Consider the following 15,349-nt stretch of genomic DNA (forward strand, 5'->3'; position numbering starts at 1 on the left):
TAATTTTAATTTAGAGAAATTATAAAAATTACAGATCTAACAATTCTTATTAGAACATAAATAAATAAATGAATCAACCACAATTTTTTTTTTGTTCACTGTAACTATTTAATCTAATAGCAAAATTAAATTACATGTACAAATATGCTGAAACATAAATTCAACTAGTAGCTTATTATTTTTAATGACAAGATTTAGATTTTTTTATATGTTACATAATTAATGAAACAGCTTCCTTTTCCGTTTAATATAAATTAATTGATTTTATAAACCTTATATTTTTTCATCTGAATATCTCGATTGTCACTTATTACAGTGGATAAAGATATTTCTAGTACAATTTAAATAGTTCACAAATGATACTACAATATTTATTTAGAAAAATATATTTTTGGGAAATTACATAAAGTAGGATAATTGTCTTTTTACATATGAAATTCATAACTTCCTCCTTTATTAATTTACCAATAGTAAGAATTATTTATGTAAAAAGTTCAACAATATCTCTTTATATTAGTACTAGATCCTACAATAATAACAAAAGTATTCAACACTTTTTATGCTAAAGAACAACAGATCTGCAATGAAATGTATATTTTACATAAACGTAGATTTACATAGAAAAGATAGATAAAAAGTTATGAATTGAAAAGTTTAGCAAGAGGACAATAAAAGTTATTTTACTAATATTAAAAAGTGAAAACCCTTCTTGTGATCAATATAGGGAATAGAAAGTCAAAACACAAATTATGATACATAATAAATTTTGAAGACATAAACACTGAAAGAAATTAATGTTTTACTTTCTATGTCCATGTGTGACGCAAAAAAGTTGAATTTATATAATTTACACACAATCGTTACAATAAATAGTTTTCATTGCTTTAACAGTGTTCAAAATATATTATAACTTTTATAGTGCTTATACTATAAAATCATCTGTATTTGCAATTAGTTCCTAAATCTTAATTATATTAAGTTTTGCTCGTTGCCATATATCTGTACTCTGTTTCGTTTTCGTACAATTTTTTTCAACTTGTTTTCAATAAGTAAGAGAACTGCACGAAACAAGAGATCAGTCGTTATCAGTTATTACAATTATATTTATAAGTTTATATTCATTTTGTATATAGTGAAGTCATTGCACAAGGAAATTGCATTATTTAAATAAATTATTCACATAAAGGAAGAAACAACAAGTGTAAATAATTATTATTTGTTATTTTGTACTGCCGAAATTTTTGGTAAATATGACAAACGTTTTAAACGTTGAACTTAATACAAAATTAACTATATTTTCCATAAATTCAGAATTACGAAAGTGCAAAAAGTTTCATTTAATTAAATGTTGTAAATTCACTATTAATAATCTTCATTATCACGAATTGTACTTCATTATTTAAATCTTTGTAAATTTTCTTGAAAATTCTTTCTTAATTATGATGAACTAGAAGGAAAATCTTATGTTATTCATTTTCATGATATTGTTTCCAGCAGTTCTTTTGTAGTACAGATCTACCAACATACAAAGATTTAGGAATCTTTTTAAGTCTCGATAAAGGTACATAATGTGAAATCCAACAACACGATATTATATGCTCATTGCATAATTAAAAAGCCATCATCTGCGATGGATTTGTACAATCTCCTATTGTCATTCTATACATAGCCATCTCTGTTATTCCATGATAATGAACAAAAGCTGCTGCAATTACTAACACGTGGAAGATTTGATGACTCTGAAACTGGATAGTATGGTAATTTAGAAATTCATGAAATTCATGAAATTGATGACTAGCAAGTACACTTAAAAGTATAAAAATAAATATTTACCCAAATATCGAACTTGCCAGGGAAAAATCGTTCAGGTACTCTTAATGCATAAAACATTGCACCTAATATATACAAACATCCCATTAATATTAACCATCCAAGAGATGCCTGACTAATTGCTTTAAACCAACCCTCTGCAATAGCATAATGTACTGCTGGTATTACCTAAAAAGAAAAATGTAATATCTTAATTATGATGTATTATTTAATACAATTTATCATTTCTAACAAGTTGTTTGTCACAGGAATGTAATATAGCACACACTACTCACTCCACTAAGACCAAATCCCATAAAAACGCCTGCCCTTAATGGTCTGTAACTTGGTTCACCAAATCGTTCCCATAATGATACGACGATACTCGTTACACCAAGTATTACAACTACTGATAAATAAATAAGCTTAGGTTGGTAATCACAGTAAAAACCATAGTAAAGCCATGGTACAAAACTACCCATAATTAACATAGCTATTCCACAGTAATCTAATTTTGAAAACAACTTTCCAACACATTCACTGTGGCAGTGTACAGTATGAAAGGCAAATGACATTCCTAGACATATAATAGCACCGGCAAAGAAGGTACCAAATACCAATTTTTCTTCCAATTGTATTTCTATAGGAGGTTGTGTTATAAAGAAGATAGCTATGCCAATAAATGCCACACATCCTACGGAAAGAATGAAACATATTAGTCTCCTAGAAAAGTCATTAAAGAAGCAAATTTAAATATCTTCCAGGATAAATATTAAATTTTACCAAGTAAATGAGTCCAAATATTTCCTGTCTCTGTATGAATTCGAAATATACTTTTAAAACAAGCATAAAAAGACGGTAAAGGTGGTCTGTGACCAGCATGTAAGAAATCATTATCCTGCAACCACTTTGGAAGATTTCTGAAATGACATTGCTTCCAGGATGCTTCCCAAACCTTTAAAAAGTAGACAGTTAATATTGTAAATAAAAAGTTATTTGCTAATTCGTAACATAAAGATATACTCATATAACTTCTAGATACCTTACGAACAAATTCTTCTGCTTGTTCTGCAGCATTATGTGCTAATGCACCAAGATCAATTTCATCACTTAACACACCAGCTTTTAACACTTCTGTCATCTGTAAAAGGAAACACTAAAATCTATAATCTAATTCCTTTTTTGACTAATGCATGATACGAGATAACCCATTAACAAGTACTGCTAATAATTAGAATTATGATTATATACCTCACAATCCAGAAGATGATCATCTTCAGGAGTTGAAGGTAATGGACAACCAACTCCATCTTCTTCTTCTGCTAAACAGCTTGCATCGTCATCTTCCAATAGCTCTTTAACTTCATGTAAGCCTGGTATTTCACTGTTTAATAACACGCGTTCACTCCATGGGATTCTATGCCGAATCTCTGATTCTGGTATCGCACTATCATCACTCCTTTTATCTTCCACAATAATATCCTCATATTGTGACATGTTGTGGAATTTTAATTACTAATTTCTAAAACATATAAATGATCACAAAAATAAATGTTATGATTTAAATATTAATGTCAAATTTATATGTTTAGAACAATATAAAATCGAAAAATGATATTGCGTATTAATACACGTTAATACACAATATTAAATAAAAAACAATTTACCCTGTAATTACATGTATCAAGAAATTATAAATTTCCCGATAATAAATATATTTATTTCGAGATTATTTCAATTTAATTATAGGACACGATTAAAAAATAAAACATAATATAATAATTAAGTTCTTAAATTAATGGGTTCACGAGAATAGAAATCAATTAATTTATTCAGTTTCGCACTATTAACTGACTATATAGTTCGATTTTTAAAAAAGCTAATAAGTAATTGCCAAGGTCATGACTTCTTATCAGAATGAATTACATAAATGTATACATATGATAATTATTGCGAAATGGCAATAAATAATAATTTAGTTAACATGTAAAAGTTAAATGACAACTATGTATACATATTTCCAAATAGAAATTAGGAATTATATCGAAATGTCATAATCATTGTGCGTATGATCATTATATAATAAAAACCACTTATATTCAATACATATTTGAAAACTCATAAGTCACAAGTACATAGTACAAAGTTTAATTAACAGATTGAATAGAAGACATTGCATTTGATATGCCAACATACCCGTTATATGACAATTCTTCAAAACTGTTACATCGACGCCATAGATATTTAAAGTTTTCCAATAGTAAATAAATTGAAATAATTCAAAACATGTTTCATGAGAGATATAGATGATTTTTACGCAAGTACTAATTTTGGTTGTTCATCGTTACGACAATAGACGAAAATACCCGAATACTACATAGATACCACGTGTCAACATTGACATATTTATAATTGCCAGTAGTCAGTAGCGATATCCACTTTGCGACTATGATTTACTATCTATTAAACATATGCGTAAATTGTACAACTACATTATGTGTTAAGAAATTTATCAAGGCGAAATAGATATTAATATATTTACATTCGTCTTCAATTAAATGAAATTTAATCCGATTAATTATTTTCAAAATATATTACTTTAATATGAAGATTTATTTTTAGTATAAAATTAATTAAAGAACTTAACAAGATAATGAAATTTCTTATTTAAGTAAACTTATGTATCCTTAATCAAAAAATACATTAAGCTATGTCAGATAGGTACACAAAAGAATTACATATGACGCATATGAATTTATCGCTTATTTTTATCTGTGATAATTATCCATAGGAATAATTAAAATAATAAATGTAAATATATATCTACTTACTATAAAAGTATGTTTTTAAAAAATATGTTAGCATCTTTATTTAAGATGAAAGTGTATTTATGAAAATAGGAAATAAACATTTATGTATAAATATAATTATGAACTAAACTAAAAATATATACTGGATATATACTAGAATAGTGCATATACTGAAACATATATGTACATATGATTATTCTAGATTCTAGAGTAATAATCGCAACAACGATATAAGCAGATCTCGACACTTGCTAGGGAAAAACCACCCGAAAATTGAGTCGTGTCTAGTCGTGAAAAATCAACATGGACAGTCAACAAAGTCCCCATTCTTGCGAAACAGATAGAGATAAGTAGAGTGTCTCTATCTTTGTCTGAAATATTAATAACATGTTACGCATGCGCAGAAAGGGGACTTTCTTGTCTTCCATGTTGATTTTCCACGATTCAATTTTCGGATTGCTTTTCCTAGACTTCTGTACATGAGTGTCAGGTATCGAGATCTGTTTATATGATCGTGAATATCGAGATCAAAAATCATAATTAATGTTAATGCCATAGATTAGTAGTGAGCAATGGGTTATGTGAAACATAACCTCAAAAAGGTTACGCACTGATAACAGATTAAAAATGATAAAACATATGCTATTTCGTAGCTATAGATTATTTAATAAAAATTTATATATTTAAAGTGCTTACATCAAAATGTTTAAATAGTATTATTTATTACTTGTCATACAAAATTATATTCATTAAAAAATATATAAAAATTGTAAAATCACAGTACTATATTATTGTAATGATCTATTAAAAAATTGATAAAGAATCAACAATTTTTTGATATTCAATACTTTAATAGTTTTTGTATAGTTTAATATTAAAGTATAGTAATTATTGTAATATAATATTTAACTTATATAAATAAATATATTTAAAAAATGTTGTTAGAAACTGGATTATTGACAAAATTTATATATATTGCAATTGTGGTTATAAATTATTGGTAAGTTTACCTAAATTATTTTTTAGTAACAAATGAAGTTACTTAATTTTTGTTACTTTGTACATATAATTGATTAAATACCTTTGCAGGATAATTTCTATATTGACTGTATTTATAAATAAAACTCTTTTATCCAGTAATACTATAAATTTGGATGCACCTCTGTTTATAACATGGTGCCAATGTATAGTATCTTTAGTTATGTGTGTAATTCTTAGTAATTTATCACAATGGTTCCCAAAATATATTAAATTTCCAATTGGTAATCCATATACCAAAGAAACTCTTAGAAAGGTAAATTATAATTTTTTGATAATAATTATATCTTTGTTATTCTCTATATATTTATAGGTATTACCATTGTCTCTCCTATTTACTGGAATGATTGCAACCAACAACTTATGTTTAAAATATGTTGACGTTTCATTTTATTATACAGGACGTTCGCTAACAACTGTATTTAACGTTATTTTCACATACCTTATGCTAGGTAAGAACCTCTGAAAATAAAACAATTTGGGCAAGTATAATGACTTATGAAAATTTTACAGGTCAAAAAACTTCCATAAATTGTATTGCATGTTGTGCATTTATTGTGATTGGATTCTGGCTTGGTGTGGATCAAGAACACATTGCTGGTTCCCTATCTATTCTGGGAACAATTTTTGGTGTACTAGGATCGTTAACTCTTTCTTTATATTCCATTCACATGAAACAAGTTCTTCCTACATTAAATCAAGATATTTGGTTACTCTCTTATTGTAACAATGCATATAGTGTCATTATATTTCTTCCATTAATGTTAGCGAATGGAGAGCATATTACAGTGTACAATTACGATAAGATTGGATCTTCATATTTTTGGTTGGCTATGATTGTTGGTGGTATTTGTGGATTTGCTATTGGTTTTGCTACAGCACTTCAAATAAAAGTAACATCTCCTTTAACACACAATATTAGTGGAACTGCTAAAGCTTGTGCACAAACAGTTTTAGCAACTTATTGGTTTGATGAAAAGAAATCATTCATGTGGTGGATAAGTAACTTTGTTGTACTTAGTGCTAGTGCAATGTATGCTAGATTGAGACAACTTGATATAAGTAGAGAATACAAAGAAGAAAAGCAGCAATTGCAAGGTGACAAAATGTGAATGAACTTATAATTTAAACATTTCATATTCAGAAAAAATTTCATATTCAAGGTATATATAACATAGATTAAATTTTATTGTATAAGATTTCTATAAAAATAGTTAAGAAAATAAAATTAATTATTTTTATAAAACAGTATAAATTATTTTTCATTCCATTTATTTTATAAAGTTATCTAATCTTAATTAGGATTAGAATTTAAAACATCATAAAAAATCTCATTTTATCATATATAAATATACAAAATATATAAATATATTTAATAAAAAAAAATATAGATAAATAAATTATTAAAATCTTGATGCAAGGCCACCTCCACGACTATCTGAATGACTTGACATTAGATCTTTCCTTTTTATGATTGCATTCACGCTTTTTAATACTGAATCAGTCTTTAAATGTGGTGCTGGTACTATTAAGTTTAATTGATTTCGCATTAATGTATCTATAGAATGTTTTGAATCATTTTCTATCACAAATCCATCTGATGAAAAATAATACCTAAACAATAAATTGTGGTTAAGAAATAACATTTCCACTTTTATATTATAAAAGATAAAATCTATTTTCTACCTTGGATATTCAATAGCTTCAGAAATATTTAATTGACGCACTATAATACTGTACAATAATTGTCCAACAATTAATGTATCATCAGTTCCAAACACTCCTCTTAATCCACATAATGCTTTTTCATTATGAAAAATTATGGGAACAAGCATAGATAAGGTATTATTGGTATCAGCTTTATCTAGCAGGAAGCCAACAGTTGACATATATCCAAGACCAAATGGTGCACCAAGTCCACTGTACGAAGTGTACATTTATATCACTAAATTTATTGAACGAAATATATTTAATCAATATAATACTAACGTTATAATACAAACATAAGTATCTTCCCAATCCATTGCAACAACTCCAGTATATCTTTCTTCTTCAACTAAAATTATTACGGTATGAAATCAACATTGCTGTAAAACATTTATATATATTTTAAAATGAAAACAGTGAAATATAACAAACCATGTTGTTTTAATTGTAATGGCATTGATACTGAATTTATTAACGTTTTAGCTATTTGTATATCTGCTCCTACTATGGATGCATTATCAGTAGATATGTTAAGATCTTCCAGTGCTGCAATCATTGATTTTAATAATGACATATGTGGAGGATAATATATTACATGTTTATAAAAGCTTGACTTTTTTGCTATATATACATCAGGTTTATAATTTACTAACTGTGGAAGTAGCTTTGATAGTTTAATTCTATCATGTAGAAGCTTTTGTGAAAAAGATCCATTGTATAATACTAAAAAAGAAACAAGTAAGTAAATGTATTAGAAGATATTAATACAAAAATTTTAATTTAGTTATAATAATGATAAAATTACTGTACCACTAGTTCCCTCCAGTCCTACAGCATTTAACAAATTGCTAAGATCATGTAATTTTAGTATATCTCCTGCACTAATGTGCCCATATAAAATTTCATAATCAATATTTTTTGATACTTCACTTGCTAGCTCCTTTGATACAACAAACCCTTCTTTGGCTAAAGATACAGAAGGTTTAACAATTTCACTCCATGGTAGTTTACCTTTTAATGTATGTGCATATTCTAATCCTCTTAATACTGCTGGTATACGTATCCCATCTTGTAAAAAATTGTCTAACATACAATACAAATAATGTAAGATCTGAAATATTCCTTAAAATATTATTCAAATACATACCTTTAATTGTATTATTAGCAAAGTCAATAATAATTGGTTCTGTCTGTTCTTTATGATTATATAACATCATATAACCACCTCTAAAATAATAATTATAAATTATTATAATTATTAATAAAATTACATATATAACTTACCCACCCAGACCAGTCTTATGTGGAGCAACTACTGTCATACAAATAGTAGCTGCTACAGCTGCATCTATTGCATTACCACCTTTCCGTAATATTTTGGTTCCAATTTGTGAACAATTTGTATAATCTGTTGCAACAGCACCATGTACACCAGCAGTATTCTGAAATAACATAACATCTATAGCTTGTTGTATGATATTTTTTTTATATTAATTTAAGTACCTGTGGGTTCCCATCAGCATATAATATTTGTAAAATTAATGTTGTTGTAATAGAAATTGTCAAAATGGTGAAACAGCTTATAATGAATTTTAAACCATCTCCACAATACATAGTTAACGTATATTTGTAACTTCTACTTTTTGTTAAAGGACATTCTTCTCCAGAGCCTTTAAAAATTAAAATAATATATGATAGGATTTCTTACAACATACTGTGTTAAGTAACACAGTAATAATAATTAAAACAGTAATAATAAGATACTTTTGTAATATGCTTCGAAATTTTTGTGTGTATAAAGATACAAGAAAATTTTATACTTAATGAAATTATTGTGAGAAATAACAAATGAAGGTTAAGATAAATGTAGTTTAAAAGGTGGCTGCTAAGAATAATTACTATTTATAGTAAACATTAATTTTTATTAAATATTAAACTATGTAAGTACATGTAAAAAATGTAGTAATCAAAGTAATAATCATTGTGTTTCACATTTCTTTCAAAAAATACCACATGCTTATAAATAAATGATAATGAGTGTAATAAGGTTACGTATAAATAAAATTTTTCGAATGTTTATAATAACAATAAGAAAACAAAAGAAATAAATAGTACTTACAAGAATTATTATAGCGCATCATAAATACATGAATTAATTCGAATACTGATTGAAAAAAATTAAATGTACGTGAAATTGTTTAATGGTATGCAGACAATGTATCTATATCATATTATAGACAGTGTATACTTTTCTCTAACTGTAAATTTAACTGGTTTTTTGTACTGTAAGATTAATGGAATATAATCGAAAGTATTTTAAAACATACATATTACTGCTACATTAAAAAGTTTGTTTAATTACATGCTTATGTTATTTAACAAAAAACTGTGTTTACTGCTTTATTTGTAAATAAAGAAAAGAAACAAAATTTATACAAAAAATAATTATTTTTATTTTTTTGCCAGAATATTCTACGCAGAAACAATTTGTTATATTATATATATATATATATATATGACATTTAATTTTTTTCTTTGAAACAGAATACAAAATATAAACAAAAATGTCCATTGATATAGTAGAAATGTTAAAAGAACCAAGGATGATAAAAGTATGTGCACCAATGGTTAGATACAGCAAGTAAGTGATAATAAACATTATTGTATTTGTAGTATTTCTTCAGTATATGAAAATAAAAAAATAATATAAATATTAACAGATTACAGTTTCGAACTTTAGTAAGACAGTATGATTGTGATATATGTTTTACACCTATGATCTTAGCTGATTCATTTGTACAATCTGAAAAAGCCAGAGATAATGAGTTTTCAACTAATATTGGGGATAAGCCACTAGTTGTTCAATTTGCTGCTAAAAATGTATATGACTTTCTTAATGCAACAGAATTGGTTGCCCCGTAAGTTCATCCAAAATATTAAGACTAATATGTGATAATTAACATTGGTTTGCATGCCTAATGAATTATTTTTCTGTAGGTATTGTAATGGAGTTGACTTAAATTGTGGGTGCCCTCAGCGTTGGGCATTAAAAGATGGGTATGGAGCTGACTTACTTAAGAAACCAGATCTTGTAAAAGATTTAGTATATCAAGTGAGAAATCGTATTCCATATCCTTTCACTGTGTCTGTAAAGATTAGATTATTGAAGGATATTCAAAAAACCATTAATTTCTGTAGAATTCTTGAAAAAGCAGGTGCTTCATTTCTTACTGTTCATGCTAGAACTCCAGAAATGAGATGTGAACCAATTGATCTATATAATTTAAAATTAGTAAGAGACAGTGTGAAGTTACCTCTCATTGCTAATGGAGATGTGAAAAGTTTAGAAAGTGCAGAAAAGCTCTATAAAGAAAGTAATTGCGATGCAGTGATGTCTGCAAGAGGGATTTTAACAAATCCAGCTCTTTTTTCTGGACATTCAGTTACACCTCTTAATTGTGTACAAGATTGGCTTGATATTACATCAACTATACCAACTCAATTTATATGTTTTCATCATCACCTTGTATTTATGTTAGAAAAAATGCTCCCCAAAAAAAGTAGGTTGTTTTTTAACAATCTACAAAATAAAGTAGCTGTTCTGGAATTTTTGGAAGATACTTATGGCATAAAACCCAACATCATACCCGAATTAATTGAACTTACTAAATGCACCTTTAACATTTCAAATAAAAAATGTAATAAAGACATTATAAAGGATGATGATTACTTTAATACGAATTTTTTGGGAAACATATTTGCAGAACTGTAATTTTATTTATTTATATTCTTAAATACATAGAGAATATTTTTATAATTATACTGCTATGTAATTGCTAGAAAATTCATGAATATCTCATAAGTGTATGTTTTTTGTATATAATGAAATTAAAAACGTAATCATGAAACAAAATAATTAATATTATCATTTAAAAGATTTATATATAATATATGTGCTATCTATATGAATCAACAACAGATTTAATTCTGATAAATTTAATTTTAAACGTTTTTTCTTTAAACATTTCGTACTTGAAATTTAAATGCAGTAGTGCGGTACCAGTTTTCAATAATGGACGATAGGTGTGCTAGAATCTAAGGTAGAAAGTAGAATGAACTGTATCACTTGTATAACCGCGAAACTTGTAAAATTTGTTATTGTCATTGCTTATTAGTTATTAGTTCAAAAAATGAAATGTGGAAAGTAATAATTTTACAGAGTAATGATATTACGAAATAAAGCACACTGAAATTTGAAAATGACATATCTTATTTCAAAATGGTAAGTTTTTATAAAATTGGTTAAAAATTCTTTTATCAAAATTACTTTAGTTTTTATTGAAAAATGATATATTAAAATTACAAAATTAGTAATAATTAATGTACTAGTATAATTTTAATACTCTTTCTTTCAATTTTCAAAAACATGTTCGTGCTTATTATTGTCATTGTTATTAGATTTAATTTTATTGTACCCTATATAACAAATTTTTATTTTGTTTTTACTAATCTTATGTTCATTGTATATAAGAATCGATCTTTGGCACCCAGTAAAAATGGCAAACGCCCATTACTATTTGATATATCCAATAATGTGGCAATGCGTCAGATCGTGTCACCAGTTCAACAAACTAAAAAAAAGGTTTGCCGTAATGTTAAAAATGTACAAATACCAGAATATAAAGCAGTTGCTCTTTCAGCTAATGATGTGCAAGCTACCCAAGAAGTAATTTCTGAACATGTAAGTATTATACATTAAATAGCAATCATTAATAACAATCCTATAATAACATAATATCTACAGTAAAAAATTATAATTGGGCTTATAGGAAGAACGTATGAAAAAGATCTTTAGTAAACCATTTAAGATACCAATTCCTGGTTATCAATTATCTGGTCGTGCATTAGGAATACGTTTATCTGGTCCCCGTAGACCTTTACATGATCCTGAGGAAGCTAATGCACTTGTTGTTTATTCACCTCCTGAATTATCTGAACATGAAAAATTGAAAATAGATCAGTAAGTATAAATATTTTGTTTATTTTATAATTACTAAACTTTATCAAAAATTTGTTATAATAGTTCATTTATATTTCAGATCTAAACAACTTGTACATGTAGTAGTGGATCCTCTATTATGTAATATTTTAAGACCTCATCAAAGAGAAGGTGTAAAGTTTATGTATGAATGTGTAACAGGAAAACGTATTGAAGGTGCCTATGGGTGTATCATGGCAGATGAAATGGGTCTTGGAAAAACTTTACAATGTATAACTCTGTTATGGACTCTATTAAAACAAGGTAAAATAATATTATTTTATGCATTATGTACAATATGTAATTATGTTAATTACGTAATTGTGTTTTGTAGGACCCGAAGCTAAACCACTTATAGAGAAAGCTATTATTGTCGCACCAAGTTCATTAGTTAAAAATTGGTATAATGAGATCTTTAAATGGTTGAAAAATAGAGTTCAACCACTAGCCATTGATGGTGGAAACAAAGCAGACATCGACACAAAACTTACTGGATTTATGAAAACTTACGGCCGCAGGTGTATAAATCCTATTCTGATAATCAGTTATGAAACTTTTCGCTTACACGCACACGTTCTTCATCAAGATGAAGTTGGACTCGTATTATGTGATGAGGGACATCGTCTAAAAAATTCTGAAAATCAAACATATCAAGCGCTTATAAATTTAAAGGCTAAAAGAAGAGTACTACTCAGTGGAACACCTATCCAGAATGATCTTTTAGAATATTTCTCTCTTGTGCATTTTGTTAATCAAGGATTATTGGGAACTGCACAAGTATGTTAATTAATATGTTTAGAAAATTAAAAAGATTTTTCAAATATTTGAACGAGAATATTAATGTCATATTAAAATTTCATTTATTAGGAATTTCGAAAAAAATTCGAGATACCAATTTTACGTGGTCAAGATGCAGCTGCAACAGATACTGAACGTAAACTCGCTCAGGAACGTTTAGCGGAATTAGTAAGCATTGTGAATAAATGTCTTATTAGACGCACTAGTGCCTTACTTTCGAAATATTTACCTTTAAAATATGAATTAGTGGTGTGTATAAGAATGGGAAAACTACAAACTGACCTTTATAACAGTTTTATACAAAGCGATAGTGTTAGAAAATCAGTGGAAGGTTTGTTGTTTATAAATTCGTTATTATTTAAAATACTTGAAATCTCTATATTTAATTAATGTTTATTTTTTCGTTATAGAAAATTCTGCCAATTCTAAAAAAGGAAAAAGTTTTTCAACGCTTGCAGCAATTACACTGTTGAAAAAATTATGTTGTCATCCCGATTTGGTATATGATAAAATATTGGAAAAATCTGATGGATTTGAAAACGCTGCAAAATTATTGCCTGCAAATTACAGCACAAAGTACATAATATTAAAATTATTTTATAATACTGACGTAAATTTACCACTGTTTTATAATATTGATCTTTATAATTTTATTTCTAGAGAAATCATGCCAGAATTATCCGGAAAGCTAATGGTATTAGATTGTCTCTTAGCTTCTATTAAAACAACGACGAATGATAAAATTGTATTGGTATCTAATTATACACAAACTCTCGATCTGTTTGAGAAACTGTGTCATAAACGTTGTTATAACTATGTTAGATTAGACGGCACTATGACTATTAAAAAAAGATCAAAAGTAGTAGAAAAATTTAATGATCCAAATAGCAATGACTTTATTTTTATGCTCAGCTCCAAAGCTGGGGGCTGTGGATTAAATCTTATTGGTGCAAATCGACTTGTCATGTTCGATCCTGACTGGAATCCTGCAAATGATGATCAAGCTATGGCAAGAGTTTGGAGGGATGGTCAGAAAAAACTTTGTTTCATATATCGTTTTCTTTGTGTACGTAAAAGAAAGATTTTATAACAATTTTTGATTTTTTAGAAATCAACATTTATATTATCATTTAAATATGTTATAGACTGGTACTATCGAGGAAAAAATTTTTCAAAGGCAAGCACATAAAAAAGCATTAAGTTCTACAGTCGTAGATCAGGAAGAAGACGTTGCAAGACATTTTACATTAAATGATTTACGAGATTTATTTAAATTAGAAGAAAATACTATATCAGATACTCACGCTAAGTAAGCTTAAGATTATGAAAAATTATGACTGTCTATATGAATAGTTATTAGTTAAGTATATTTATTGCACGTACTTTAGGTTCAAATGTAAAAGGTGCGTCAATGGTATAGAAGTAAAAGGACCACCCGAACAATCTGACTGTAATTCAGATTTGTCAGATTGGAGGCACATCTATAATCCACGACCTTTACCAGATATACCATTACGACAATGCTGGTCATGTGGAATTTCTTTTGTTTTCTGTCATCGATCGCATGAACAAGTTAAATAGGATTACGATTTTTAACTATTTGGACATACCTTAATAATGGGCGCGATATTTTTTATATTATCAATGTTTCATATACTTCTGTACAAAAGTTGTTAGGACAAAGCTTATATAAACAAATTCATAACAAGCATTGTGTATTTGTTTAATAATAGAAATTACATTGTATGTTGGGTATATTGAAGTTAGTTTGTACAGACAAATAATTAATATATTATTATAAATATTTTATAGAACAGGAAAAAAATCTAATTTAATTGTATAAAAATTGCACAAATTGATTAATATGTAAAATAAATTTTTGTTTATGAAAGATTATTACAGTTATTAAACATTTTTAATAGTTCCAATGTTTGATTTTCTTTTTCCTTTTTAATACAATTACTTTCATTAATTTAAAAAATTATTATATCTTTAAAACTTGATAATTCAAATTACAGTCAAAGTCAGAATTCAGCAAGTATACGATAATAAGTTTATATAAATATATGAATTGAAGTTAAAAATATAATTTTTAAAAATAATTATCTAAAAAACAATTATATTGAAAAATAAAAAAACTTCCAAAACG

At 27.0% G+C, this 15,349-nt stretch overlaps 4 protein-coding genes across 12 annotated transcripts; 2 read left to right on the top strand and 2 right to left on the bottom strand.

The window, feature by feature from the left end:
* Window positions 1-340: 340 nt before the first annotated feature.
* Adipor (adiponectin receptor) lies at window positions 341-4,664 on the bottom strand. 3 transcript variants are annotated; one of them, XM_072010258.1, is made up of 7 exons: window positions 4,641-4,664; window positions 3,061-3,331; window positions 2,852-2,950; window positions 2,593-2,764; window positions 2,106-2,503; window positions 1,834-1,998; window positions 341-1,745 (listed from the first exon to the last, which is right to left on the bottom strand). In XM_072010258.1, exons 2-7 carry the CDS (start codon window positions 3,304-3,306, stop codon window positions 1,611-1,613), a joined length of 1,215 nt encoding a protein of 404 aa, XP_071866359.1. In that variant the 5' UTR covers window positions 3,307-3,331; window positions 4,641-4,664; the 3' UTR covers window positions 341-1,610. The 3 variants fall into 3 exon arrangements, with proteins under 3 accessions (XP_071866359.1, XP_071866357.1, XP_071866358.1); XM_072010256.1 differs by lacking the exon at window positions 4,641-4,664 and adding an exon at window positions 4,006-4,203; XM_072010257.1 differs by lacking the exon at window positions 4,641-4,664 and adding an exon at window positions 3,477-3,908.
* Window positions 4,665-4,822: 158 nt separating this feature from the next.
* Nac (GDP-fucose transporter nac) lies at window positions 4,823-6,906 on the top strand. 2 transcript variants are annotated; one of them, XM_072010263.1, is made up of 5 exons: window positions 4,830-5,109; window positions 5,565-5,619; window positions 5,709-5,913; window positions 5,971-6,109; window positions 6,171-6,906. In XM_072010263.1, the coding sequence occupies exons 3-5, from the start codon at window positions 5,821-5,823 to the stop codon at window positions 6,767-6,769; spliced, it is 831 nt and encodes a 276-aa protein (XP_071866364.1). In that variant the 5' UTR covers window positions 4,830-5,109; window positions 5,565-5,619; window positions 5,709-5,820; the 3' UTR covers window positions 6,770-6,906. The 2 variants fall into 2 exon arrangements, with proteins under 2 accessions (XP_071866363.1, XP_071866364.1); XM_072010262.1 differs by having other exon boundaries at window positions 4,823-5,619.
* Window positions 6,907-6,967: 61 nt separating this feature from the next.
* On the bottom strand, window positions 6,968-9,641 carry LOC139990758 (glutathione hydrolase 7). 3 transcript variants are annotated; one of them, XM_072010253.1, is made up of 9 exons: window positions 9,484-9,641; window positions 8,868-9,034; window positions 8,649-8,806; window positions 8,512-8,591; window positions 8,175-8,447; window positions 7,797-8,087; window positions 7,647-7,713; window positions 7,344-7,577; window positions 6,968-7,271 (listed from the first exon to the last, which is right to left on the bottom strand). In XM_072010253.1, exons 1-9 carry the CDS (start codon window positions 9,503-9,505, stop codon window positions 7,061-7,063), a joined length of 1,503 nt encoding a protein of 500 aa, XP_071866354.1. In that variant the 5' UTR covers window positions 9,506-9,641; the 3' UTR covers window positions 6,968-7,060. The 3 variants fall into 3 exon arrangements, with proteins under 3 accessions (XP_071866354.1, XP_071866355.1, XP_071866353.1); XM_072010254.1 differs by lacking the exon at window positions 9,484-9,641 and adding an exon at window positions 9,313-9,402 and having other exon boundaries at window positions 8,175-8,432; XM_072010252.1 differs by lacking the exon at window positions 9,484-9,641 and adding an exon at window positions 9,313-9,397.
* Window positions 9,075-15,096, top strand: Okr (DNA repair and recombination protein RAD54-like okr). Of its 4 annotated transcripts, XM_072010239.1 has the most exons (13): window positions 9,075-9,304; window positions 9,831-10,005; window positions 10,085-10,282; window positions 10,362-10,476; window positions 11,896-12,105; window positions 12,194-12,384; window positions 12,464-12,666; window positions 12,737-13,179; window positions 13,270-13,531; window positions 13,611-13,776; window positions 13,861-14,266; window positions 14,346-14,509; window positions 14,589-15,096. In XM_072010239.1, exons 2-13 carry the CDS (start codon window positions 9,929-9,931, stop codon window positions 14,779-14,781), a joined length of 2,628 nt encoding a protein of 875 aa, XP_071866340.1. In that variant the 5' UTR covers window positions 9,075-9,304; window positions 9,831-9,928; the 3' UTR covers window positions 14,782-15,096. The 4 variants fall into 4 exon arrangements, with proteins under 4 accessions (XP_071866340.1, XP_071866341.1, XP_071866342.1 ...); XM_072010240.1 differs by lacking the exon at window positions 9,075-9,304 and having other exon boundaries at window positions 9,743-10,005; XM_072010241.1 differs by lacking the exon at window positions 9,075-9,304 and having other exon boundaries at window positions 9,743-9,976.
* The last annotated feature ends 253 nt before the right edge of the window (window positions 15,097-15,349 follow it).

The sequence above is a fragment of the Bombus fervidus genome, chromosome 9 (genome assembly GCF_041682495.2).
Source record: "Bombus fervidus isolate BK054 chromosome 9, iyBomFerv1, whole genome shotgun sequence".
Taxonomy (NCBI): domain Eukaryota; kingdom Metazoa; phylum Arthropoda; class Insecta; order Hymenoptera; family Apidae; genus Bombus; species Bombus fervidus.

Excerpts from the sequence above, each read along its gene's own strand:
- Adipor (XM_072010258.1), bottom strand. The coding sequence starts at position 3,306 with ATGTCACAATATGAGGATATTATTGTGGAAGATAAAAGGAGTGATGAT. Across the intron at positions 2,951-3,060 it reads ATCATCTTCTGGATTGTGAG|ATGACAGAAGTGTTAAAAGC; the intron begins GTATATAATCAT and ends TTCCTTTTACAG. Across the intron at positions 2,504-2,592 it reads TATTTGGACTCATTTACTTG|GATGTGTGGCATTTATTGGC; the intron begins GTAAAATTTAAT and ends TTCTTTCCGTAG.
- Nac (XM_072010262.1), top strand. The coding sequence starts at position 5,555 with ATGTTGTTAGAAACTGGATTATTGACAAAATTTATATATATTGCAATT. Across the intron at positions 5,914-5,970 it reads CCAAAGAAACTCTTAGAAAG|GTATTACCATTGTCTCTCCT; the intron begins GTAAATTATAAT and ends ATATATTTATAG. Across the intron at positions 6,110-6,170 it reads TTTCACATACCTTATGCTAG|GTCAAAAAACTTCCATAAAT; the intron begins GTAAGAACCTCT and ends AAAATTTTACAG.
- LOC139990758 (XM_072010252.1), bottom strand. The coding sequence starts at position 9,346 with ATGATTATTACTTTGATTACTACATTTTTTACAT. Across the intron at positions 8,807-8,867 it reads ATGCTGATGGGAACCCACAG|AATACTGCTGGTGTACATGG; the intron begins GTACTTAAATTA and ends ATGTTATTTCAG. Across the intron at positions 8,448-8,511 it reads TGCTAATAATACAATTAAAG|ACAATTTTTTACAAGATGGG; the intron begins GTATGTATTTGA and ends ATTGTATGTTAG.
- Okr (XM_072010239.1), top strand. The coding sequence starts at position 9,929 with ATGTCCATTGATATAGTAGAAATGTTAAAAGAACCAAGGATGATAAAA. Across the intron at positions 10,283-10,361 it reads GCAACAGAATTGGTTGCCCC|GTATTGTAATGGAGTTGACT; the intron begins GTAAGTTCATCC and ends ATTTTTCTGTAG. Across the intron at positions 12,667-12,736 it reads ATGGACTCTATTAAAACAAG|GACCCGAAGCTAAACCACTT; the intron begins GTAAAATAATAT and ends TGTGTTTTGTAG.